This window comes from Pyxicephalus adspersus, chromosome 12 (assembly GCF_032062135.1).
Source record: "Pyxicephalus adspersus chromosome 12, UCB_Pads_2.0, whole genome shotgun sequence".
Classification (NCBI taxonomy): Eukaryota; Metazoa; Chordata; class Amphibia; order Anura; family Pyxicephalidae; genus Pyxicephalus; species Pyxicephalus adspersus.
The window spans coordinates 24,627,400-24,653,233 of record NC_092869.1 but is presented as its reverse complement, the minus strand read 5'-3'; the positions used below and the strand labels follow the sequence as shown (position 1 = coordinate 24,653,233).

At 36.9% G+C, this 25,834-nt stretch overlaps 1 protein-coding gene across 3 annotated transcripts in view; it reads left to right on the top strand.

Moving 5' to 3' along the window:
- Window positions 1–25,834, top strand: part of SLC25A21 (solute carrier family 25 member 21) — a 183,335-nt gene that overhangs the window by 82,715 nt on the left and 74,786 nt on the right. For all 3 annotated transcript variants that reach the window (XM_072427693.1, XM_072427694.1, XM_072427695.1), the window contains exon 3: window positions 16,600–16,648. In XM_072427693.1, the coding sequence (XP_072283794.1) occupies window positions 16,600–16,648 (49 nt within the window). The remainder of the gene's footprint in view (window positions 1–16,599; window positions 16,649–25,834) is intronic.

Genomic DNA, 25,834 nt, shown 5'->3' with positions numbered 1-25,834 from the left:
CGTGGTCTTTATTGGTCAAGTTACTGATTCTGATTTAACAGCTGTGTAACACAGATTCATCTTGCAGGCCCTAAACAATTTTTACATGAAGTGATGGAATAGCTGGACCTACCACACACGGCTTTTTACTGCTTATATCGCACATGTGGGCTCGTATTTTCTCTTTCTGTGCAGCAGTCATTATAGATGTCTTCTGTTTCCTTCCTCCCATCTCTCACCTAGACCCATCAAAAATACACATGGCCTTTTCTCTGTAGTTACAGCACTTTATCACCACAGAACAACACCTAAACAAGCTCCCTGACATTTCTGTGGCCCAGACCTCACACGTGTACTTTCCCTGTTCCATGCACACACAATCTCCTCTCATCTCTGTGTTTTTGCACCCTCCATGTGTGTTGTTGGAACGATCAGTTTTTGACTCTGGAACAGGACAGAAGCTGCTCCACGTGTGTTTATTGAACCTAAAAGAAAAACACTGGAAGTTGAGAAATTGACTGTGCTTGACCTCCCACCTCTCTAACCCCTGCACTTCCCATTCCAAGAGAAAGTGTTTCTGTATCTTGTAGCAGATGCTGTGCTGGCTGGGCTCAGGGAGATGTTTGCTGTGGGTTGGGGAAATATAATGTGATTGTTTTTAGATATGGACACTATTCGACTCCACTACTGGCAGACACAACTAACGTGACTTGCCAATGTTGTAAATATTTTGCAGGGACCCTTTACTGTTAAGTCTTGGTATTTATAACTACATCATTTATTTAACTGCACGTTTATTGCATTGGATTATAACAACCTTCTGTTTTTTATCTTAATCTACTGAAAGATAATTCCAGCCACTGTTATAATAAAGTAGAACCCAGTCAAAATATTGTGAACGTTTTGATGAAACTCCAGGACCTCTGATAGGCTTATTGTTAAGTATAGTGTAAATAGGATAGAAGAAATCAACACAAGGAGAGGGGAATTTCAATTTGGGACTGGTGTGTTCTTGTAGCTACATCTGCTAAAAAAGAAATCTTCACAAGGCAAGGGGAAGTTCTAATTAGGACAGGTGTGTTCCATGAGAAATACCTGGAAGTAGGAAAAAATCTCACCAAATCAAAAGGGAAATTCCACCTTAGACAGCTGTATTTCTTGGGAAAAACCTAGAAGTAAAAAATAAAACTTTCCAATGCAAGGGGAAGTTACATATAACACGTGTTTGTTCCTGTAGATATACCTGTAAGTAAAAATCTTCCCAAGGCAGGTGGATATTTCAATGGACAAGTGTATTCTTTGACATACACCTATAAGAAGAAATATTCCCAAAGCAAGGGGAAGTTCCACCTATGACAGATGTGTTCCTGGAGATACACCTGGAAGTAGGAAAGATATTTTTGTCACCAGGGCAGCAGGGGAGTGTTAAAACGTTCCTAAAAAAAATGGAAGTTTGGCTTACATTCTCTGGTTCTATTCTCCATCACACCTAATTTTGCCCAGCCAAGTTAATATTCACGCATTAGATTAACTGAAAGTTAAGGACAATCCCTATTTAATGTACAAATGTAAAATGTTGGGGCTATATAAATACTGTTTATTAATAATAAAAATAATAATAATAATAAAAATTATAATATTCTTTCAAACAAAAAGTGAAAGTTAGAAAATGATCAAATAAACACTTTAGATCAGGGGTGTCAAACTCTGGCCTGTGGGACAAATTTGTCCCGGCATGTCCTTTTTTTTGGCCCCCAAAAGAATTCCTAATATAAATTGCAACTGGCCCGCCGCTACTGCAATCTGTAGTAACAGCGAGCCAGCTGCAATTCATGTTAAGCTGCAGTTCTATAGACGCGAGTACAATGCCGCTACTACAATTCCCGGCTTCACTTGCGTCTCCAGACCAGCGGCCTCTCTGCCTATGAGTGGCCCCGCATTTTATAGACACAAGTGATGCCGGGAATTGTAGTAGCGGCATCGCTCATGTCAGATGAACAGCAGCCTATGCATGGAGTTTATACTGACAGGTAAGCTCAATAATAAGGAATTATCAGGATTATTATTATCATGAATTATCATGGAGCTATTACTATATTAATTGTTTTACTGTGCCAGATAATACAATGTGTAACCAGATGAATGCAGCAATTTGGTTTCACATTGCATTCCCTGGCAAAGTAAAACAATTAATCTCAATAAGAAGAAACAAGAACACATGAGAAGAGCATGCAGTAATATGCAGTGGTTTGATCTAAATAGATAATCCACTGCATATTACTGCATGCTCTTCTCATGTATTCTTGTTTCTTCTTATTGAGATTATTTGTTTTTTCAATAAATTTCAAGTTTGGCCCACGACTTGGTCTAAGTTTTTAATTTCGTCCCTTTGTGTATTTGAGTTTGACATGCCTGGTTTAGATAATGCATACCAAAACTTGTTTTTAGTTAGTTAGAGCTATTCATTCATTGCTTTTCTTCTACAAGGTAGACACGTGTTAATTGCTTTCTTTAACGGTTTTGTCATCTCCTTTTGAAACAATATTCTGAAATGAATAGACCAAAATTTCCAGTGAGTCATTTTATAATCACTTTTTAAATGTATATTCTGTTTTATATTGTGGCTAATTATATGCCACAATTAGTATAAAATGTACATTTATAATCAGCTATAAAGACAAACCAGAGCCTTGTATGTAATAGTAGCCATTTAAACAATTCAGTTCTGTATTTGTATGTACAGAATTCTTGTGGATTAGTGAGAAATAACTGAACATGTCAGCTGCATTGCTGTAATTCTCTGCTCTTCCCATAGGTATTATTTATTGTTCATCTAGCGCTGGGCTGTCTATGGTTTTCAGGGGAATTGCTATAATTGTTACAAAGGCGATTTGGCAGGCAGAATTTATGGAAGAGCTTCAGCTGAGGAATTTAAAAGAAACATATGGAGAGCTGAATCAGGCTTTCAGATGAGGAGCCCTTCAGAAGAGTTTAGGAAGAAGTGTTAAAATTCTATATCGTTCATTCTGTCTGGCCATTCATTGATAATATGGGTTATCTAAGAAAGCAACTCACTAACTGCGAAAAATAAATTTCTGCGTTACATGTTCTTTTTCTCCTATTTTATATTTTTGAAAAAGCTGCAAGTACCATGAGTAAAATAGACCAGAAATTCAGCAAGCTCCTACATTTCTGTAATACCCTGACTTGGCATTTGCTAATGTGAAATCCCAAACCCAAGCATTTTTCCTCTGCTGATCTGCAGAACAAGGGATTCTGTAGTCCACCGGGGTAGATCTAAGAAAGGCTGACAACAGTGCTTGGGTTTTCTGTATTAGAGAGGCACTGTGTTGTAACTTAAACCAGGAATTAAGGACCATAGTGGATCTCTGGCATATCAACTGGTATTTTTCAACATTTTGAATTTTTAAAAGGATAAAACATGGGAAAGATTGATTTTTCCAGATCAGATTCAAATTCACTTGAAAAGTTACAATAGATTACCACACTGTGCAAATACTATTTTTACAAATATTACATAGTATGTAGTATTATAGCATATATTTTCTTTAATGATTATGATCATAGCTAAAAAGATAAAATGTATTTGCATATAGGTATTTTGTTTCAGCTGGTACATTGTTTTCTTTACATGTTATTTGTATATATTTGTTTTTGCTCAAAAATATTCTGTTAATAGAACACAGTAGCTAAAGTTGAAATTTACACAACTAAATATGTCAAATCATTGACTCCTCCCCCTCTCTCCTACCTTTTCCCCTTCATAATTCTGCAGCCAGAGAAAGGCAGCCACATGGGGAAATATATTCTCCCAAAAAAAAACCCTCAGTGCCCTAGTAGTCCTTTTTCATCAGTGTAATCTGTAATTATTATTTATTCATGATTATATTTGATTTAAATAGTAGCCCAAAATTTACCCAAACCCACATAATTTAGGTAAACTTTAAAATGGCATTCCACATTCTATTGTATGTAGATTTCCTTCTACATACATTATACAATCCATAACTTATCACTCTACAAATCATCAGAGAAGAGAGGAACATCCAGTATTATAATCTTGCTCAAGAAAGGCACAGACAAAGTTACACTTTGAAAGTAGAAAGGCTTCAAATATAAAGTATTCCTATTATCCAGATGTGTTTAACCTTCACTGAATTCCATTTTGGAACCTTCAGGATGAGTCAGTGGCATAAGTGAGCTCTCTATTTTCCAGATATGTTGTATTTTCACAGATGCAGTTTGGCTTCCCTCCAATTATATTTTTACAGGTAAGACCTTGCCACATTCCAAATATAAGCTGTAATAAAGAGGCCTATCAAGCTGAAGGAACTATACTCACTGCAAACTCACTTTGATAATTGGCATGTTTCTTTTTTTTAGGTGTCATTTTCTATAATCCCTGTAGAGTGGTAGGTTCTTCCTTTACATTACTTAGATGATGAATTCTTATGCATTACTTAGATGATGAATTCCTATACATTACTTAGATGATGAATTCTTATGTTAGACAATGCAACTCCAGTGCTTTTGCTGCTCATAAAGACCTAAACCAGGGGCCAATGCAGATCCAAGATAAGGCTTTGGCCATTTATTGATATTGTTATTGATACTGAAACAATAAAAGCATTTGTAGCGTTGGGGACAATCATTTGATTGATTGTCCCTGTAAGGCTATGTACACACATCAAATGATTCTCGTCCGATAATTGCCTCAGGGGTGATATTGGACAAGATTCTGGTGTGTGTACAGCGCTCTTCGTTCCTGGATCCATCCTGGCAGATAGACGAACGATCAAAATGGAAGTGAAGACGAGAGAGCGCAGCGGGGTGCCATCGTTCTCCCCCTCCCCTCTTCATAGAACAGAATGACGTTGTATGTACATCGCTCGTTCATGCATTGTTCAGTCTTTTGTTGTTGTTGTAAAGAACAGTGAAAGATCCTTTCCAACAACAATTATTGAACGTGTGTATGCAGCCTTAGACATCTGCCTGCATGTGGTTATCATTACATTACATTATACAGACTATGTGTCAGGTAATGCTATTTTAAAATTATGATGTAACACCATAGGATGATCCATAAATTTGTGAGAATGGGTGTTGCATGTCATGGTATGGTGCTTGTAGGGAGCTTTATTTAATTTGTTCTTCTCTGCTAACTTTACAAATTGCTTACTATACAAAGTGATTATTGAGAATGGGGAAACAATAAAGTGACCAGCCCCAGTAAATCTAGGAACCCTACAGTTATGGGTGATTGTGTGACAATTATAACAAAGGTTAATATTATTATCTTATTTACAAAATACAGACATCTTTAGACAGGGCTTTAAAGTATGCTTAGAATGAGTCTCATCAGCCTGTACCACAGAAGATCTTATAAGCTAATATTTCCACCATAGGCATACATAATGTTGCTAGACATATTGCAGGGAAGTTGGATGTGTGATGATTAGGGTGGTGGCCTGGTCATTCTTAAGCATCTCAGCATATTCCTAAACATCAGCTATCACATTAGGAAGTATTTTGTGGTCAAGCCTTCTCCATTTATCTCTATCAGGGCAAAAACAATAACAATCAGACTAGGTGCTTCATCCATGAATATCTGAATGTGCCTAATAGACATAATATCATCACTCAAGAACCAGAAGACTGTCATCTATTGTTGATGAACAATTCTGGTAGGAGGCAACTAACCATTTTGTATGTAACACCCAGAGGAAATCCAAATCAGCAAATCAAGGACAATCCATGCAGACAGCACAACAGTAGAACTGTACTTAGACTTCTTGAGATACTAGGAGCCTAACTACTTAGTCATTGTTCTATCCCGCTAGAAGTTTCTAGTTTAATGAGTACATGGCAACAAAGTTACAAAAAATGTCATAAAAGAAAGGAGATTTCAATGTGTTTCCTTCACTTTATTTTAACCAGATAACATTGTGATTTTGTCCTAGACTGCAGATAAGTTAAAATACCTCCCGAAGTCACAGAATATTCCTGCATGTGGGGACACGGCCATCTGCCATTTTATTGTGTCCTCTGGCGCTCTCTTAAAAACTTTTACCAGCATCTTATTTTACCAGTCTGGTGAGCAGGACCAAACTTATAAAGGAAAAAGGAGAATTCACATAAAACCCCTGCGATACCCTGTTAAACTGCTTGTGGATCACTATAAGAGCAAATATAGTCAGTTTAATACGATTATCAACTGATCTTTGCGAAACCAGTCCAATTAACTGCTCGTTAACAAGTTTGTTCATTAAAACCTAGTCTATGTTATACCCTGTAACGCGTGCCTTTATTAATTTTATGGGGCACCGATGATATAGGAATCAGTGATGTCATTGCTAAAAGCAAACTTCACAATATCAAGGCAAAGTGTCTCTCTTTGTATTTCTAATTGTTAAAGACGAATTGATCACAAAGGTGAAAAACTTTAGAGCAAGCTTTGGTAGTTATAAGTTACTGAAATGTACCAACCATTGTGTTAAGGCCTGGTTAAATAATTCATTTAGGTTCAATTAACTCTGAAAGACCCTATGAGGGCTCAGATGTTGCTGAATTTTACAGGTCTGACAAATAAAAATCTGACTATGAGTAGGAACTGGTGAGTAAAATGTCTGCACATGCAAGAGCATAAAATACCAATCAGGAAGACAAAAGGAAGGTCTTTTTTGGCATGCAGGTAAAACTTACTTGAAACACGTTTACAAATAATTAAATCTCAAGATTGATCAAGACAATACAAAAATATTCTGATTTGGGCCAAAATTAGGCACTATACAAGTAAAAAAATAAATTGTAGTTAAGATATCCAGAATATGGTCGCTGTTGTCAAACCCAGCGCGTTTCGCCTGAAAGGGTTCCTTAGGGTAACAACAACATGCAATACCAGCTAGGCTACACAATAAGAGATGACAATAGTCAAGGTACAATCCATTTTGTCATATTCACAGCACAATGGCAATAGATTATGACAAAATGGATTGTGAAACGTGTCTCAAGTAAATTTTACTTGCATGCAAAAAAAGACCTTTCTGTTGTTATTTTACCTTTCCACTAAGGGCTGGCATACCGAATGTATGTTACAATACATCAGGGCGGTATAACTCCTATACCCATTACTGGATGTCATGCAAGAGGGTAGTTGCACATACTATCCACCATCACTCAACTTTTTTGGTGCTTCTCCAAACTTTTGGCTCATCCTCCTAAAATGGTCTTTCCTGTTTAGTCAGTGGATGGGGTACATAGGCTATAGACCACTCCAATGCAGGCTTATCTCAAATAAAATATAAAGATTGGACAATTGCTTCTTCCTTTCTTATTCCTTCTTTTTTTGCAGCTGTTTTCTACAGTCTTCAACTGCTATGGTAATCAAAACACATTACACCTAAAGTGTAATGCAGTCTAAACTTTTTTCCCCATTTTGATTATAAAATATTAGAACTCCTGCTATAATTAAGGTCTATTGTGGGATATTCCTGGATGCACTGCAGGATTGAAATATATGGGTGTACATATTTATATATACACAGTTATTCCGCTCACCTTTTCTGATTTAAAGTCTGCTGAAAAAGTTTCAATGGGACAATTAATGCTAATACTATAATAAAAAGGGCAAGAGTTCCCTAACAATAAGGAATCGTAACTACTACACTAAAACTACTGCACTATAAAACAGTTAACAATCTTCCTTAAACCAACACTAGAAAGAAATTACATGCCTAATATATTTGTTGAGCTATTACTTCAGACATCCAAACGTCTTTGGTGACTCAATTATCATTGTGTTTATATTGATTATCAATTTAATAAGTTTTTAAGGGTTTTTTACTTAATAAATTATAGGAATTTTATACATAAGTCACCTAATGCCTTAAAAAGCCTACTTTGCTTTCCTTGTTTTTCTCTATGATACCGAGTCCAATCTTTGGACAGGAAAGGCTTTGGCACCCAAGACCAATTCATTGGTAATAATAACTACTTATTCATAATCAGTAGATGGCCAGTGACATTTCGTACTTTAATCTATTGAAACTTTTGCTGCTGCTAGGTGTTCCCCTTATTTACTGTCACGTTGACAACAGTTCATCAGACAGGAAGTAATTTGGAAATCTGCAACGGCAATACAGAGAGAGGAAAAAAATGTTTTTTTCTATAGAGAATTTTATTGCAGTCTGTGTTTCTGATGCAGATTTCCCCTTACTTCCTGCCTGGTAAAACTTGTCAATGAGAGGTAAGTGAAGGGAAAGCCAACGGAGCCCCAGATAGCAATAAAACTTTGACAAGAGTTCTAATATCCCTTAACTCTATTCAAAACTTAAAAACAAAATGTTTAGGTATATTCACATGTTATGGATAATAACTGGAAAAAAATATTAAAGAAAAAAATAGAGTTTCTGCCAAAAAATTAAACTCAAATTCTGATTATGCAGTTTTGGTTTATGGTATGCAAATTGGTTATCCAGTTGTTGCACAATTGAGGCCTACATAATTATTGTGTCACTGGTCATTGCCCACTATTGTTGACATTTTGATGCCTAATTTACAATCTGGACTATTTCAAAAGTGTTCATGTTATGCCCCACTCTTTCCACATCACCACCATGGAGATGTTCTTTGGAATTATTATGTACAGCAGCACCGGTGTTCATTTATCCACCAGGGGATGCTGCTGCTCCACATCCTTCCATAGAGACCTTGTGTCATGTTTCGGATGCAAAAGGGCATGATCATGTCAAGCAGAACATCTTTATCCATCTGAATCATTCCAGCCCCCCGCTGCTTGTAAAGCCCAGACCAGATGAGTTGGGTAAACACATTTCTCTAAGTTTTTAGCAGTGCTGCATGCTGGAAGATCATAGATCTTACTTCATGTATTTAAGTCATCAGAATGTGTGGTCCTTTACATTAATATGACTTTTACTCTTAACTCTTAATTCTTAAATCATGGTTTACATTCAGTCATAAAAACTATAAAATGTGTGTCATGAGAATGTAAATTCTGTGGATCTGTGTGACTATTATATATGGAGTTTTCATTGCTGCTAAATACAGATTGATATAGTCTCTCTAACTTGGTGTTGTGGTTCCTCTCATTCACCACTATGCTACTACGTGACCCAATGGGGAGCATGCTACCTAACACATTTGGAGATATCAGACAACATCTGTGCTCCTTGCTTTGTGAAAGAGGGAAGAATGGATATTTTACCCAATGAAGAGTTAAGTATTCCTTCTCCCAGGCTGCAGCTGGTGACATCCTTTAAGAGCAATGTCTGGATTTCTTCCAAGGAAGAGTCTAGGTTCTCTTTTTAGATAATTTTCAGAATTACAATTTGGAGCTTTTCACAGCTGTATGTGTGTACACAGCAAACCAGAGCTGGGAACACTGGGTGTTCTCCCAGTTGACTTATGAAGAAGTAATAGGCATATGCTGGTAGATAAGAGACCACCAGGTAAAGGAAACTCTGAATTTACTTATGTATTCCTTAAAAATGAAGTGAATTTTTATGTAAATATCTAAATATATCCTAATATGTGTATTCCCAAGTTCAATGTACATTAGACTGGGAGCAGGAGGGACATTGCTCCATACACGTCATGCTTTGTTGCATGCACACAAGTAACATACTGACAGGAGAAGGATGAAATTATTATCCTGATGAAGTATTTTCTATTTTAAGTCACAGGCTGGGGACCCGAATGTAGTAAGGTTGTGCGTAAAAAGTTATTTTCCAACCATGAAACCCACCCCCCAGAATTTGCTCACCCCCCCTCCATTTTAAGTATAATTGGGGAATAAACTAAACAATGCAATGCCCCAAATTATTACCTCAACGGTCATGTGATATTCTGGGACGGTTGAAACTTCCCATAGGCTGAAGAAGAGGACTTAGGTGGAGTTCTTGTGGAATCCACAAGATTCCAGCGGCAGTGTAATGACAAGGGATTACAACAAAGCTGGTCAGTACCAGAACTCTGTTTTGCCAGCCATCCATAAATTTATGGACAGTCTGTAAATACATAATTTGGCTGTCTATGATATCCTGATTATTGTAAATAAAGGAAGTTCCCCTAGTGGGACAAAAGTTGAATAATCTGCCATATCATATCAGTCATATCCCTAAAAAAATGCAAAAAAGAAAAAAGAGAGACAAAAACAGATAGATCTTACATTTGTCAAAAGGACAAGGAAGATTGTAAAGTTGTGAGTTTCTGGCTAATTTTTAGGTCAGTTAAAACATCCAGTATTTATTTACAAACATTAAAATAAATTTATCATTACTTGGTCAAAGTTGTTCCATCACAAAGCATAGTGTAAACAATATACACAACATTTGCATGAAATGGGTATACATTTCTAAATGTGCTGCGGGTGTACCTGCTTCTTCATGGGATGGATACCTAACCTGTGTTACTGTTAAAAAACCGATTAAAAAAAATATTTTAAACAACAGTGTCAGTTTATTCAAATTATAAGATTGAGATATTGATATAAAAATAATATTATTATAATATAATTATTATTGGTAGGAGTCATTTTGGGGTATTTGCCACATCCAGTGATAGAATAGCTGTATAAAAAAATGAAAGAACCAACTTGGCTGTGCTGTCTGGCAGGATTGACTACAACAGGTAAAACAGCCTTCCTATGTGTATTTGTACTGTGAATTGAGTTCATCTTTACCAAATTGTTTGTATAGTGTCATTGAATTTTAACTTTAATGACAAATGCTTCCTTAGCTTCATCGATAATGAGTATGTGATTTAGCACTCTGTTTTGTTCTTAGCATTACTCTGTTTATCATTTATTGCTTTAATTCTTTTTCCTTAAACCTTGCATAATTTTGTGGTTGAAGAGCAATAGCAGTAAGGGATGTTTTCTGACATTTGAAAATATATTCTTCAGAGGAAGGCCTTCAACAAGCAGTACTTAGTCTGTTGTCTTGCTTGTTTAGATATACTATTTTACTGGGAAATGAAAGAAGTGCTGAAAGCTGAAGGAGCGGCATTCTGTGTGTATAGAGGGGAAGGGGAAGGGAAATTAATGTAATCTGCTTTTTGTTATATCCGTGTGTACCACTGAGAGAAGATCAGAATATATCTGTTCCATGTGTCTTTACATGATGGATCCAGGACTACAAGCACTGGTTGGAGTCTCTGGTTGACTCATTCTGATGTGCAGGTTTTTATAAAATATCATTCCTAAAAAACTAAGGTGTACAAAAAATTACCATTCCTTACTGTTTCCCAAATCACTATTAAGTTGATTTTGTGTCAATATTTTACACAGCGCTTTATAGTTGACATTTGTGTTGCTAATTTTCCCTCAGGAGACCTTAGAACAGCCTTTCTCAATTTTTAGGTCTTGAATCCCTGACAACCAAACCAAACCATAACATTATCCACAGCTCATAGTATATTCGAGTGGTGGTCAGAGGAAAGAATGTCTCTCACATTGCTGGTCAGTAGGTTGAATGTCATCCTTACAGATAGCCTAAAGGATCATTGATATCATTTGAAATGAAGGGGAAGCACTAATTGGTCCTTGTTCAAGAAACCCCCAGGAACTTCTGAAGGAACCCTGGTTGAGAAACACTGCCTTAGATTCCTTAATGTCCCTTCTATAGTAATAATCCAAGGCCAATTTTGGAAGAAGGTCAATTGACCACACAGTATGTTTTTTTAATGCTCTGTATGTTTGTATGCATTTCCTGCAAATACAGGTGGAACAAACCCTGTGCAGATAGTGACCTGGTTCCGAAATTAAACCAGGGATCGTAATGCTCATAAAGTGAGAGTGCTAGTAAAATAGGGAATAGTCAGAACCTCTGTCAGGTTTTTCATTGCTGCTTTTTTCTTCAAGCCTCCTTTTCCCACAGGGGTAAGTGAAATCCTTTTATGATAAGAGGAAGTTCCACCACTAACAATTTTCACTGGAATCAGTACCCTAGTCCTCCCTATTCATGTTCTAATGACTGCTGTATCATTGTCTGATTCCCCCTCATTTTCCCCATGACAAAGAGTGTTGTTAGTCCCTAATACATTCAGCAAGAAAAACAAAGATTCTAAACTGTTACTACACTATCCAGAACTAGAGAAAAATGTTTATGCCTTGGGTTCTAGTTTAAACATTTGTAGATTTATAGGGACATAATCTGTAATACATAAACTGTGTATTTGTTTTAAAGAGCTTTTTAGAATCTTCTTTATTAAACTTCCAACAGTTTCATAACTAGCCACTAACATCAATTTGTGGTGTGTCCACATTTACCATGTTGAGCATGCCACATCACGTTTCACAAGAAGACCCTCGGATGGTAAGAATAAAAAACAGTGGTCAGGACTGTTAACTTTTAATTTATTTAAAATAAATTAATTTAGATTTAATTACGCTGTTAATTTTTTTTTTTTTTTTTGCTTCTTTGGTTTATCTCCCCACCGTTCTCATATCAACAGTTAACTTTCTAAGACAGTAAATGTCCAGTGCATATACCACGGTAAATGATAAATGTAACCACACGTGACTACTTGGTAGCTGTATCTCCAGCGGTGAGGTTTGCTTGCATCAATTTGCAAGCTTTATCTCAGTATTATACTGGTGTGCTAAGCACAAATTTATATTTGTAAACTGTAGTAAAATTTCTGCAATATACATTAGGCTATAGGGTATACATTAAGTTTGTATACAGAGTATTATAATCGAATAGAATATAATGGTATAAGATAATTACATGTAGATTATATTTTCCATTCTGGAGCGTGGGTTACCAATTAGGAACTCCATAGATGTTGATAATGTTTAGTCCATTCTGCGTCCTGTAAAGTAGGGAACAAGGTTGGATTGATTCTGGAGCGTGGGTTACCAATTAGGAACTCCATAGATGTTGATAATGTTTAGTCCATTCTGCGTCCTGTAAAGTAGGGAACAAGGTTGGATTGAACACCCAAATTGTCCCTTACGCCACAATTTTTGAATTCAGGATTTGTTTCCTGAATGAAGATACCAATGAGTTTATGCTGTGATCCCCTAAATACATCTTGAATATGAACTAAACTCGATTCAGGAAAGGAAAAAACCCTTTGGAGCTGGTGGAGGGGTAAACACTAATGTTCCCACCCAGAGTTAACATTATTATGCATTTTTGTTAACCTAATACATATGTAGTTTTATTTTCTACACTTACATTTTTACCACTATAAGTAACCAGGATTGTGTGTTGTATATCTTTTTAGCCATTTGTGGCTGAACTGAAGGGTTTATTTAAATATGGGGTATCTATAGATTCATTATGAGATCCTGTATACATGTGCATATATGTATGTATATGCCAAAAGACCAAAACAATCCATAACTTTCAACATTTTATATCATTGCCATTTTACCATTACTAAAAAATGTTTTTTGTTGCATGTTTTACTTTAATAACCAAAAAAGCTCATTTTTTCACCATATGAATACTTCTGAGGTTCTATTAATATTCGTGATCAATCACAAAAATTATCTGCCTTTGTGATTTTCCTGAAATCTGCATATAGCTTGTGGTACAATCTCAGGCATCCCCAGCTCTATTCTTGGGTTTATCATAATACATTTTTTTACATGGTGTGAGGTAATTACATAGATAAACTGTGAGTTATAAGCACATTACAGCGAGTGTCTTGTAGAAATGATTTAAGCTTACATCACTTATTTCTGTAAAATGAAAAGCATCTGCATTAGGGAGGTAATTTAATGTTATATTAAGAAATGAATCAAATAGAAAACTAATCTTCTGACACCTTTCATTGCGGCCAGAATAGGAAGTAATAATCAGCTGAACAGTCTCTGTGCCCCGGTCAGGCCAGGAAATGGCAGCGAGGTTGGCATTGTGTCATGCCCTGATTGTGGCCCTAACAGTACTTGAAGAGGTTAGCCCTGTGTCAGCACCACAAGTTTGCGATGATTTATTGGCTGGCATTCTTCTTCTGTTATTTCAACCTCACCTTTTGTATCCCAGCCAGAAAGTCTATTAATAAATGATTAAAGCGGATTGTTAAGGAAACTGATCTGAAATATTTGTCTTGGCTGTGGTCCAGCTAATTACAAGCTGCCTGTTTGCATCTGTCACTGTAGGCTCACCTGGCAGTGGGGGATGCTGTCATTACAGCTGACCCCCGGCTACCGGCAATGGGAGGGGGGGCAGTACCGGTAACCATAACGTAACCTTACAAGGGACTGGTGAATATAAATATGTAGTCATATATTGTAGACATTACAACCTGCAATTATAAATTGTCCATATTATATGGCAGTCTCCCTCTGGTTATGGCGAGCCAATGCATACATTTTTTGGTAAGAAATAAGCCAAAAGAATAACAGGTTACTCACTGTCTAGCAGAAAAGCAAATGACCATATCTGATTTTAGCCTAATGTAACCTTCATTGCCTGTTTGTAAAACAAGATTTTCTGTGGGTTTTCAAAACCACAATGGCTATTACACATGGCATGATTTGAGCCAGGAGTAGACCCAAAAACTATATAGTAATTCAGTATTCTCCCGAGATTTTTTTTATAAACTGGGTGGGTAGTGGTTCCTGTATTGTGACCCAAATTGTCGTTCACCACCCAAAAACAGGTGGGTGGTCACTGAAAAGTGCCAGGTGGTACACCCAGCTAAAAGGGTCTGGGAAGAACACTATAATTATATATATAGTCCACTTTAGGGTTTCATTGCAATATCTCCCAGTGGCTTACATTAAAATAGCCGTCTTGTGCCCATTGGTCACACTGGAACTGTTTTTTTGATAATATCAGACCTTCAATAGCTGTGCTTGATACCCGAACATATATTTTTCGAAGTCAGATGTCATGGGGGGAACCAAATAGTATGGAGATTACAAGCTAGGTATACACCTAACATCAGTAGCTTGATGGTACTTTTCATGGTTGACAATTGACAATACCTGACCCTATACTGATGGACTATGTCTGAGAATGCAGTCTGTTGTGATTAACCTTTACCTGACAACAGTTTACTTGTCTAAGGGATCATTTTTCAAATGGAAGAGCTCCATCTGTCAGTATTCATAGACCATCTATCTGTGTTTCTAATTATGAAAAGACTGTTATGGACAGTGTAGCAACATATTTGCTGCTGTTGGTGGTGTCGCAGGAACAGTTTTTAAGGGAACCAGTTTGACCAGTTGCTAAGAAAAGAATTGCCATTTGTTTGTTATACCATTCAAGATATATGTACTTATTCTACAGGAATGTGTAAATTGCACAGTGAACACATATCATGAAGTCTGCTATCATCTCCCTTAATGTACTAGCTGCAGTAAACTAAAAATTCATGGTTGATTAAATGATTGATTGATATTGATTATTATTGTTTCTTCCTATACTATTCTTTCTATCCATACCTAAAGTGGAACTATAGTTCCGCTTTGAAAATGTGTAAGCAGATGTAAATGTAAATGTAAGCAGATTTTTATTGCAGAAAAGGACTTGCGACGTCCCTTCTGCAATTAGACATACTTACACAGATGAGTGTTTTTAAACATTGAGATTGGGCAGGTATGTTTATATTATTGCAGAAGGGACATTGGCTATCTCTTCTGCAAAAACTGACCTGCCTGGCCACAATGTTTTAACTTTCAGCTTTAGTTCTGTTTTACTAAGCTCCACTTACTTCTGTTTTTACCTAACTTGTGAATGCAAGATATAAGCCCCTAATTACAAATGTAAACTAGTTTCACTGAACCTAACAAGTAATAGTAAGTAATTTTGCAATACAATTTAGAATAGTTGTTAAAATTGAATTTTTTTAAATGTTTTTGTGCCATACGTCAAATTTGGATTTAAAAGTCAGAAGATTTCAATATGGAATCATTGATAAAATTAGTAATTCTGCTGAGAATGATGAATAAGACTATTTGGTATGCATCGGCTGCATAATGATTTTGGAGAAGAATTGGGAAAATGCAGATGTTACTGGAGGAACATACAAGTTTTACAACCACATCTTTAAAATTCAGTAACATAAAGGGGAGTGAATCAAGATAGAATTATTTAATGAAATATGCATAGGCAATAAACACATTTGTGTAATATATAGCTCCTTGCACCTATTTATGACAAGGAATGGTGAAGGAGATGCCCAACATGTAAAGACCTCCTCCCTAATGCTAACTATTCAAGTTACTATGTATAAAAATTATATCTCTAGGGATGTTTTAGATTCTTTATGTTTTAATGAATATTTGCTTCCAACGTAGAGATTTATTTCTGCATTTTTACTGGTCATCATTTTCAGCAAGAAAAGAAACTTGTCCCTAAAGCAAGAGATAAGGCGAAATTGTCCAAAGGGGGCATCTGTTGCGGGGATACCTGTCTAAGAGGGGAACTTCCCTCACTATGGAAAATTTTATCCAAACTCCAAAAGAAATGGGTTTTTTTACCAATGGTACACAGATGGCAAAAAAAGAGGAGTTTTAACCCCTCCTTACTTTATAGAAAATGAAAGCTATGGAATTTTTTACAAATTGTATTTTAGTGTTTTGTTCTAATGGCACTATCTAACAATTTAATTTCTTTATGACAGGCCTTGTGGAAATCTGCCTGATGCACCCTCTGGATGTCGTAAAAACCAGGTAAGTTTGCAATAAGAAATACAGATGTTACCACCCCCATGGAGTTTGAGTGGATGGTTTTACTCTCCCACCCATGAACAGATTTGTAAATTCACAGCCCTCCTGTCTGTTCACCAGTTCACCACTAAATGTGCTACAAAATAATGGCACTTTTTTTTACCATCACCTTTATAAAAGTGTTGATCCGCTAAAAAGATCCCTACTTTTCAGTGAGTAGTAATCAGACCTAATTGCCTCTTTACAAACACCTATAGGGCTCTATTTATAAAACAGGGAATCCGACATTCCCTCAAACATACCTTTGTGGCAATCTTCCAGGTTGAAAAGTAAGGAAGGCTTTATTTTCTTTACTATATTACAGTGTCTTTTTTTTTCCATTCATTCCCACCAGGGACTGTTTGGGGTAATATCAGATTTACTACTTTATAAATAGAGCCTATAGTGTTTAACACTTTGATAATGATGAACCCCAACATAAATAGTAAATGAAGTGAATAATGGTTTATGTTCAAACTCCCTGTTCTGTTGGGGCCACTCCACAATTCCTGGATCCATCCAGGATGGATGGCATTGATCTGCCTAGAGCGGTGTAGGCAGAAGCTAGGGGAAAGATAAATATTCTATCTAACCTTTTTGCTTCTACATATTTTATTTCCATTTTAGTCAGCAGGAGTTAAAAGGGGCCATATTACAGTACAGTATTATTGAATAATCATTAGGTGTCAGTAGTTGCCATTGAACATGTTTACCATGGTGTACTGAAGTGCAATTAAAAAAGTAAGTCCCAATAGAAAGAGAGAAGACAGCAAAACAAATTTGACACACATTATTGTTCAGTTCTATAATAACGAGAGGGAGAGGACAAGTGGGAGGTACCCTGCTGCGTCCTCCTCTATAGAAAATGACAACAGTCACAATCTTTCAATCCCAATGAAACGGTCACAATCCTTTGTCTTAGGCAACAATTTTTTTAGTGTTAGTAGCTTAAGATTCTCATTTTCCTTGTATGTAGGTGATAAATAACTTGCAACACCAGCAAGCTGCATAAATTGCAGCAATTGCAACCTTTGAATATAGCAGATTGAGAAATATCTCTCCTATATTAACATACTCTGCGTCTGTTGAAACAAAAAGTTTTCACAAATTTTTATTTCATCTATGAACCTGGAATGGTGCATTCATAAATTAGGAGATTTATCAGATTCCACAATGTTCAGATGTCTTTTGGATGTATATCCGATGTGGGTAGAAATCTGAATGTAGAATTTCATAAAGGGAATTTTGCTTGAGGTTTGGACTATGCTGGATCACTCAAGAATCTCTTTTTGGCTTTATCTAAAGCCAATAATACCCAATGAGGTAACCCTCTTTCCAGGAATATATACCACACCAACATAATCTGTTTTTCTTTTTGTGATGGATAAAAATAAACTAAAAAAAATGTTAAATGGGCAACTTGTTTGCCAAGTGTTTAGGACTGGTACTTTATGTAATCATGTCAAAGAACAATTCTGTCATTAGGTTTACAAAATAGGTTAATTGACAACATGCCAGTTATATTACTTTACCCACGGACATAGGGCCTAATTTATTAAAGCTCTCCAAGGCTGGAGAAGATACACTTTCATTAGAGAACCTGGGTGATCCAGCAAACCTGGAATGGATCTGGTCCAGGATTGAAAACATTTACTAACAAATAGCAAATTACTTTTAAGAAATCCATTTCAGGTTTGCTTGATCTCCCAGCTTCACTGATGAAAGTGTATCCTCCCCAGCCTTGGAGAGCTTTAATAAATCATCCCCATGGATGGAATGTCGGAATTTAATAGTAAGAATAAAGAAATGAAAAAAAGTCAACAATATATATACATCTATCAGAATGGTCATTTCAGATGATGAAAGTATCATCCTATATGGAACTTGAAATGAACATATGGAAATTCATAAACTAATCTGGTGCAGTAGAGCCATTCATAGCTGTGCCATGACTTTGTTGGACAATTTTATTATTAAATGTATCCATGTCTCTGTGTTTAACAGTTATGTTTTTGGTAATTGGACTAATGTTCAGGAGTACCACTGGGTAAAAGTTAACACATTGTTATGACATCAGCATGCAAACAAATGTAAAGATCTGACTATAACTATGCAGGCACCAAATGGGAGGCTAATCAGCCACAGTTCAAGGAACCCCCAGCAAAGTCTGAAGAACCATGGGGTTTCAGGGAACCCTAATTGAGAATGGCTGCTGTAAAATATTTAAACAGAGCTGTAATGTACAACATTGATATAGCATGGATGATGCTAATGTAATCAAGTGATGGAAAATTGTCCCAAAGTTCTAGGGTCCAGACCAACGCACATAAAAACTACTTTGAGTACACCAATAACTAATATGGGCAGATAAGTCCATATGAATAAATTATTAAAGACTCATGTTGATTTCTAAAGCACAATCTGTTTGTTTGTTTTGGAACAGTAAGCACATTTTTATTTTCTAATAACACTAACTATAACTTTTTGTTTCTTGAGTTTGATAAGTTAATAAAGTTGATTACATAATACCAAGATTATACCGGATTTAAAGTGATCTTCGGTATAAAAGAATGATTAGCCCTGACTCACAATCACAGCCTTAGGGGTTCCTTCACGTCCAAACTCCACCCGATTATTCTTCATCACAAGAGGACAGCTCGGTTGAAATTTCTGACATTAGTGAGATTGATTATTTGTTGTGGATGGAGTGAAGTAGAGGTCAGTACAGTACAACTAGTACATTGGTGTGGAAAGGCAGTTTGGCCGCTTTGCACTCACTATCCTTCATCCAGTGTCACTTTTGATAGACTTTGAATAATGAAGCTGACATTGTAATTGTCAATGGAAGGTGGGGGGGGGGGGTACAATCAAGTCATTGTATTTAAAGCTTACTCACTGCATGCTGGGTGTTTTTTCTGCTCAAGTTTTTTTATATTTTCTGTAATAGTTCAGGCAGGTGTCACAGTAGAGCCAAAAAATGCCTATATAGAATAGACGAGAGCAAACCAAAAAAGTACCTCACCTTGCTCTCATTGCTTTACAAGACCTAATTCGGAGAAGCCATGGTTTCGGTAATAAAGAATTAAGTGCAAGCTGGATAAATGTTTCTGTATTACCTGTTTTTGTGTACTGTAGACCTTCAGCTTTAAAGTAGAACTAAACCCACAATACAAACATTTCCCTGTTCTGTTGCATGGTGCCACCAATTATGTCACCACTACTATTACAAAGTGATATATTAAAATGATTGTTTTGTTGCCTGGAGTTTTTCTTTAAATATTAATCTTCCTTGGGTACACCTGAAGGATAATGCCTATTTGTACCCCCCTCTGCATCATGATAGAATTTTAGGAAAAAAGAATGGTATAATTTTCTATAAGAGGCAGTATGTTGTCTAATTTATTTTTTAAGTAGGGAGAGGATGTGGTTATGTGTTTCTTAAAATTTCATTAGGTCTTTTCATTCCTCTAAACTTCCCCCACACATACCTCTTGCTATATTTTATTTCCTGAGTTTTTATCAGATGTTCAAGGGTGCGAAGAAAAAAGAAAACAAAAAAAGTTTGTTGATTTTAGTGCTGTCCTGGGCATTGGCCCCCGAGTGCTATTGCCTTTTTTCTGGTCATGCTAGCCAATGCTGGGGGTACAGGTGTATTTTCTGAGAATTTCATAAAGGTAATGTATTAGCCATCTGCTAAAAAAAAATTCTCTGTCAAAATGAATTTTTTCTTTACGTTGTTGTCCTTTTCAAAAAGCATCCAGATACTGAAGGTGCAAAATAATCACAGTATCAATGTGTGGGTTGATTAGAAGGATTATCTGAAAGGTTTAGATCAGTAAAGGTGCGTACACGCTTCCAATTTTTATCGTTCAAAATGAACGACGAACGATCGATTGGGCAAAAATCGTTCGTAAAAAAATAACCAACGACGCCGACGAACGAGGAAAGTCATTGGAAACGAACGACCGGACTGGCGGATCGGATTGGACGACGATAGTTGACCATCGTTCGTGTGTACGATCGTTCGTTGATCGTCCATGGGCTGAGCATGCGTAATGAACGAACGTTCGTTCACTTTCCTGTCGTGCACATAGTTCCTCTATCGCTCAAACGATCGTATCTATTGTGTGTACAATATCTACGAACGATCGTGTCGTTATCTGTATGTACAGGATCGGTGCTATACGATCGTTCGTAGATATCGTGCAGGATCGTTCGTCGTTCGTTTTCCAACGATAATAATTGGAAGTGTGTACGTAGCTTAACTCTCATTCCTGTGGACAACATTGTGCAGGAATCCAGTACCTGCTGATAGCTCACTGTCTGCATAATCAGAAACAAAGGCTTCTGTCAGCGTAACCAAGTAGTCTCCTATAACAGAAAACCCACAGGAATGTCTACTCATCAGAGAAGAATTAGTAGCATCACCTACAGCAGAGCTTCCCAGAATCCGGCATAGAACCGCAAGTTCTTCAATGTGATTGGCGTTCTACTATGCAATGGCTTGTTTACAAAGTATCTCAGCATCTCTTTTTCTGAGTTGTGTTGTACTACACTACTGTTCAACATTGCTTAGTGCCACCTAATGTTTTATGTACACTATATGCATTGTGGTTTAGTGCTGGCACATGGTGTGTGTTGTCATGCATCTTCTTTGTGCTTTTTTTTCCTTTTGTTTTGCAGGCTTTTCATGCAACTGTTTATATATAAAATAAAAAATTGTACTAAATAAGGGAAAGGATAATTGTCACGAGAAACAGTCTTTTGTGATTGTTTCAAGTGACAAATGAATGAACAACCCCTGTACACACAGCACCCATTTTGTTTTATGGAGAGAGGAGGGGAGAAGACAAGCATTCATTGATCTGCCAGAATGCATTAATGAACAATGTTGGGAGACTGTAGAACACATGTCAGAATTGTCATGCCCATCTCAGACAAGAATATTTTGACATGTGTATACTGCTTTAGTGTAAACCTTATGTGTAGTCATTTTCTAGAGCAGTTGTCTTGTAAATTCAATTCATTCAGGAATGTCTATGTGTTGATACAGTGTGTGGGAGGCAGTGCTGTGAGCTGAGAATTTCCATGTTTACTATTATGTTGGTTACTATATTTATTTCACACAGACTTCTGCTAAACTTGCAGGGTTGTCACAAAGTTCAATGCTTTGTTCAGAATTATAGTAGTACAGGACTGCACCACCTGTGCTAGCTATATAATTGCAATTGAGTTATAGATTAAAATTCCCAATTCCTCCATTAAACCAGGTATGTTATGGCAATACACAAAGCCACTGTCAGTTCCAAAGTACTTCAGAAATGCAATTTCTCTGGTTCGAAAGTATGATACCCTTGTTCCTTTTTCAAGTAAGTTTTTCTCACACAGTCTTGATGCTAGGAGTTCTGAAGCCTTCTTCGATAGTCCCAAATCACGTGCCAAATCACTCAACTCATGCTGCTCAAATCTCTTACGAACAGAGTCCTCTTCAATTTCAAACTCTTCATCATTGTGGTCACCTTGTTCATCACCATTATCATGTTCTTCAAGAGAGGGTAGTGTAACAAAAACCGGCACTGGGATTTCATCTAAATGAGCCACTGGGCGTATAGCCGATGGTAGACTAGGATACTCCATGTTACATTTATTTTTCCTGTTACAGCCTGAAGTTTTCACTATACAAAAGTAACAGTCACTGAAATGATCTCCTGGCTCTCGCCAAACCATAGGTATACCAAATGTCATCTTATCACGTGTTCCCTTTGTGCACATCCTTAAACCCTCAACATACTGTTTTCACACCTTATGAGGGCCCCAAGACTAATCTTGATCACCAAGTTTAACTTTAAAATATGCCAAAAAGGCTTTCTCTACAAATGTGCTGATGTTCGCCCTTTGACCTATTTTAGTGTAAGTAAGCTTAAAAATTGAAGTCGACCAAAAATGCAAATTCAATGTAATTGTAGTGGTCAGCAACACATTGTATCAGTTGTTTTTGGATTGTGTGTTTTGAGTTATCTAGAGAGGGCAATAATACAAACACTGTATATCATACAGCCATATTACAAAAAAATACAAGCCAACCTACTGCTGAACAGTTTGACATAATTTCAAAGTAATTTAAAAAGGTCTCACCAGTCTGAAAGTAAGTTGATCTAAAGTATGAGGAAAAAAATAAAAAAGTAACAGAGCAAGGCTAGTTCAGATTGGTGGTGCACTTACCGCTTCCTTGAACTGTGCCCACAGTTTGGGCACTACATGTAGTGTCTTACCTGCGGCCACTCATAGGGAGTGAATGGGGTGGCAGTGAGCAATTCAGTACTGCCTATGGGAGAAGTTTACCACCCACCAGCAAGTGTAGTTCTGCCTAAAGTTAAGTTAAAAACTAAAGTAAAAAAAAAAAAATGACACGTACCTCCGTAACTTCTATAGATCCCTCTGGACAGCCCTGTGTCATCCTGGTTTCGCACTCCGTCTGCGCCATGGGGCTTCCTTCTTCTTGAGTCCTCTACCTACGGCACCCGATCTTGCACCTGCGCAGTGCAAGATCATACAATATTAAATGTGTATTATATACAATGATGTACAATATTTATTTATATATATATATATATATATATATATATATATATATATATTCAATATACTGTTGTATATGTTAAAAAAAAGTGCCAATCTCACTGCACATGGCCCTTTTTTTCCAATGACAGAAAAGCCCCTTCTCCACATGCCCAGCTACATGAGCAGCCCAAGTCCTCCTGGGATTGGTGACACACATATCCCAGGAGGCTCTGTTCTCCCATTCAGTTAGAAAGACAGATAGAGAGGGGCTTTGGAAATTATACACTTTCATCAGTGAACCTGGGTGACCCAGCATACCTGGAATGAATCTTTTGACATCATATGCAATTTGTTAGCAAATTATTTCAATCCTGGACCCGATCCATTTCAGATTTTTTGGATCACCCGGGTTTATTGGTAAAAATGTATTCTCTGCAATATTGGAGAGCTTTAATAACTCATGTCCCATGAGTCTACCATATTGAACTTTTTCACAACTTTCTGAAATACTAAATTTTGGGTCTTTATTACCTGTAGGCCAGATTTTGCAAAATGAAAAGAAATAAACACTTGGAATATATCACCCTGTGTTTAATTAATCTATATAATATATGAGTTTCACCTTTTGAATTTACTTACCAAAATAAATTAACTTTTTAATGATATTCTATTTTATTGAGACACACCTGTAATGGATCATCATGCCACATGTGGTCACACATGACAATAGATACCTAAGAGAAGTATTTACTCTTTGCAGAGATAAAAATGTTCTTTACTTTTTAGTTTTCCACCTGATTGCCACTTTTGTATTGCTATATTTAAAAAATGGGGCAGATTTTGTTCCCCGGTAATCAGCCTTCTAAAAGTGGAGAATAGAAAGTACCATAATATCTCTAAATAGAATCAGAAGCTCCAGTATATCTGTTCTGTACTTTCTAAAGTGGCACACAACTCCAAAAGCCAAAAACAGGGGGGTTGCAAAAAATCACCACTATTGTGGCCTAAACCATCTGGTGACCTCTGACGTGGCTGTCAAGCTCGGGCAAAGAAAACTGCACACAGCAGCTAAAATTAATTTTGATAAAGTAGGTAAATTTTGGCAAACTTATTCAGAACCAGTACTATTCTGGGGACAAATCTGTAAAACTGAAGTCTGTGCTTGGAGATCAAATATGGTGATCAGTTCTACCTTTGGTTATTACAGTAGATGGTGTGAGCTTCCAAACATGGGGAGGCACTTAGGTCATCAGCATGGAAAATAAACAGCACAACTGCTGACTGAAAATCCTCAGGCACATTCGGTCTGTACTTTGTGTGGAGCTTTTCTTTTTTTCCTGTTTGGTTTGTTTGAGTAAACAGCCCCTACCAGGCCTGGAGAAAATTGGTTCCTTTGCGTGACAGGGCCGTAGGGCTGAGACGTGGGAGAAAGGCAGAACACAATGCTCATTGATATTCATGAGGTGTAAGGGAGTTTGTGTAGTGCAGGCTGTAGGGTCACACTGAGCAGAAGTTCAGCAGTCTCCTTTCACTGGAGGTTTCATCGCAGCCTTCCTGTCATTTATATCCATCTGTCTAGTGAGATGCCAGCACACAGGGACTTAGAATTGCCACAGAATCATTTCCATTCCTTGATAGTCTGTTTATCCTATTTTGCTAGTTTTGGAGGATAATGTCCATTTCTCTGTTTTTGTTAAAATTGATTGATTTTTATGTTTAGAGCAATTACAGATAATTATTCTTGCTTGTTGTAGAAATCTAAATCAACCCATTTTATCATTGACCTCTTGACAGTGCACAATAAATAGAAATGTAATGTTTATCAAGGTGTCTCGGTAGGTACCTTCCAGTACTGTGGCTCAGTAGTTTGCATGCAGTGTTGCAGCTCAGGAGTTGCCTTTCAGTGCTATGGCTTAGTAGTTGCCACAGATCACACTTTTACTTGCAATGCTTTTTACGGTTGTTAAAAGCATGTTTATGCAGCAGTGAATATGACTTTCACCAAATATTTACTAGTAGTGAAATATTAACTGTCATTTCTAACACATGTTCCTGGGATATTCTCCTGTAGTCAATGTGTGGTGAATGTCAGACTCTACTTTGGTAAATTACCACTGTAAAAGTTTCAATTAAAAAAAATACCACTTACCTTTACTTCTGCAGAGCACCCGATCCATCCACAACTGGCTTCCATTTGGTCCCGTACAGTCCTGGATTCTTCATCCTGTTGAGGAGGAATCTTCTTCCTTGTTTCTTTGGCCACGCAATTTAGAAATTGAATGGGACTGGAAGCCAGAAGAATGAAGAAGATGTTTCCTCCTGTAAATGTAAAAAAAAAAAATTGCCAATCTCACTAGGCATGCCTGAGATAGGCACTTTTATACATTGCGGGAAAAGCTCCTTCTGTGCATGCCCAAGATCCAGAACCCGGAAGCTTCCTGGGTGATGGAGGTATCCCAAGAGGCTTCGGGCTTCCATTCAGTCTTTACAGCTGCGGCAATAAAGAAGGAAGGAGAGGGGCCTCCTCACCTTTTTTTAAAAAAGACAAAGTTTTTATGGAAAAAAATGACTTAATATAAAAATGTTATC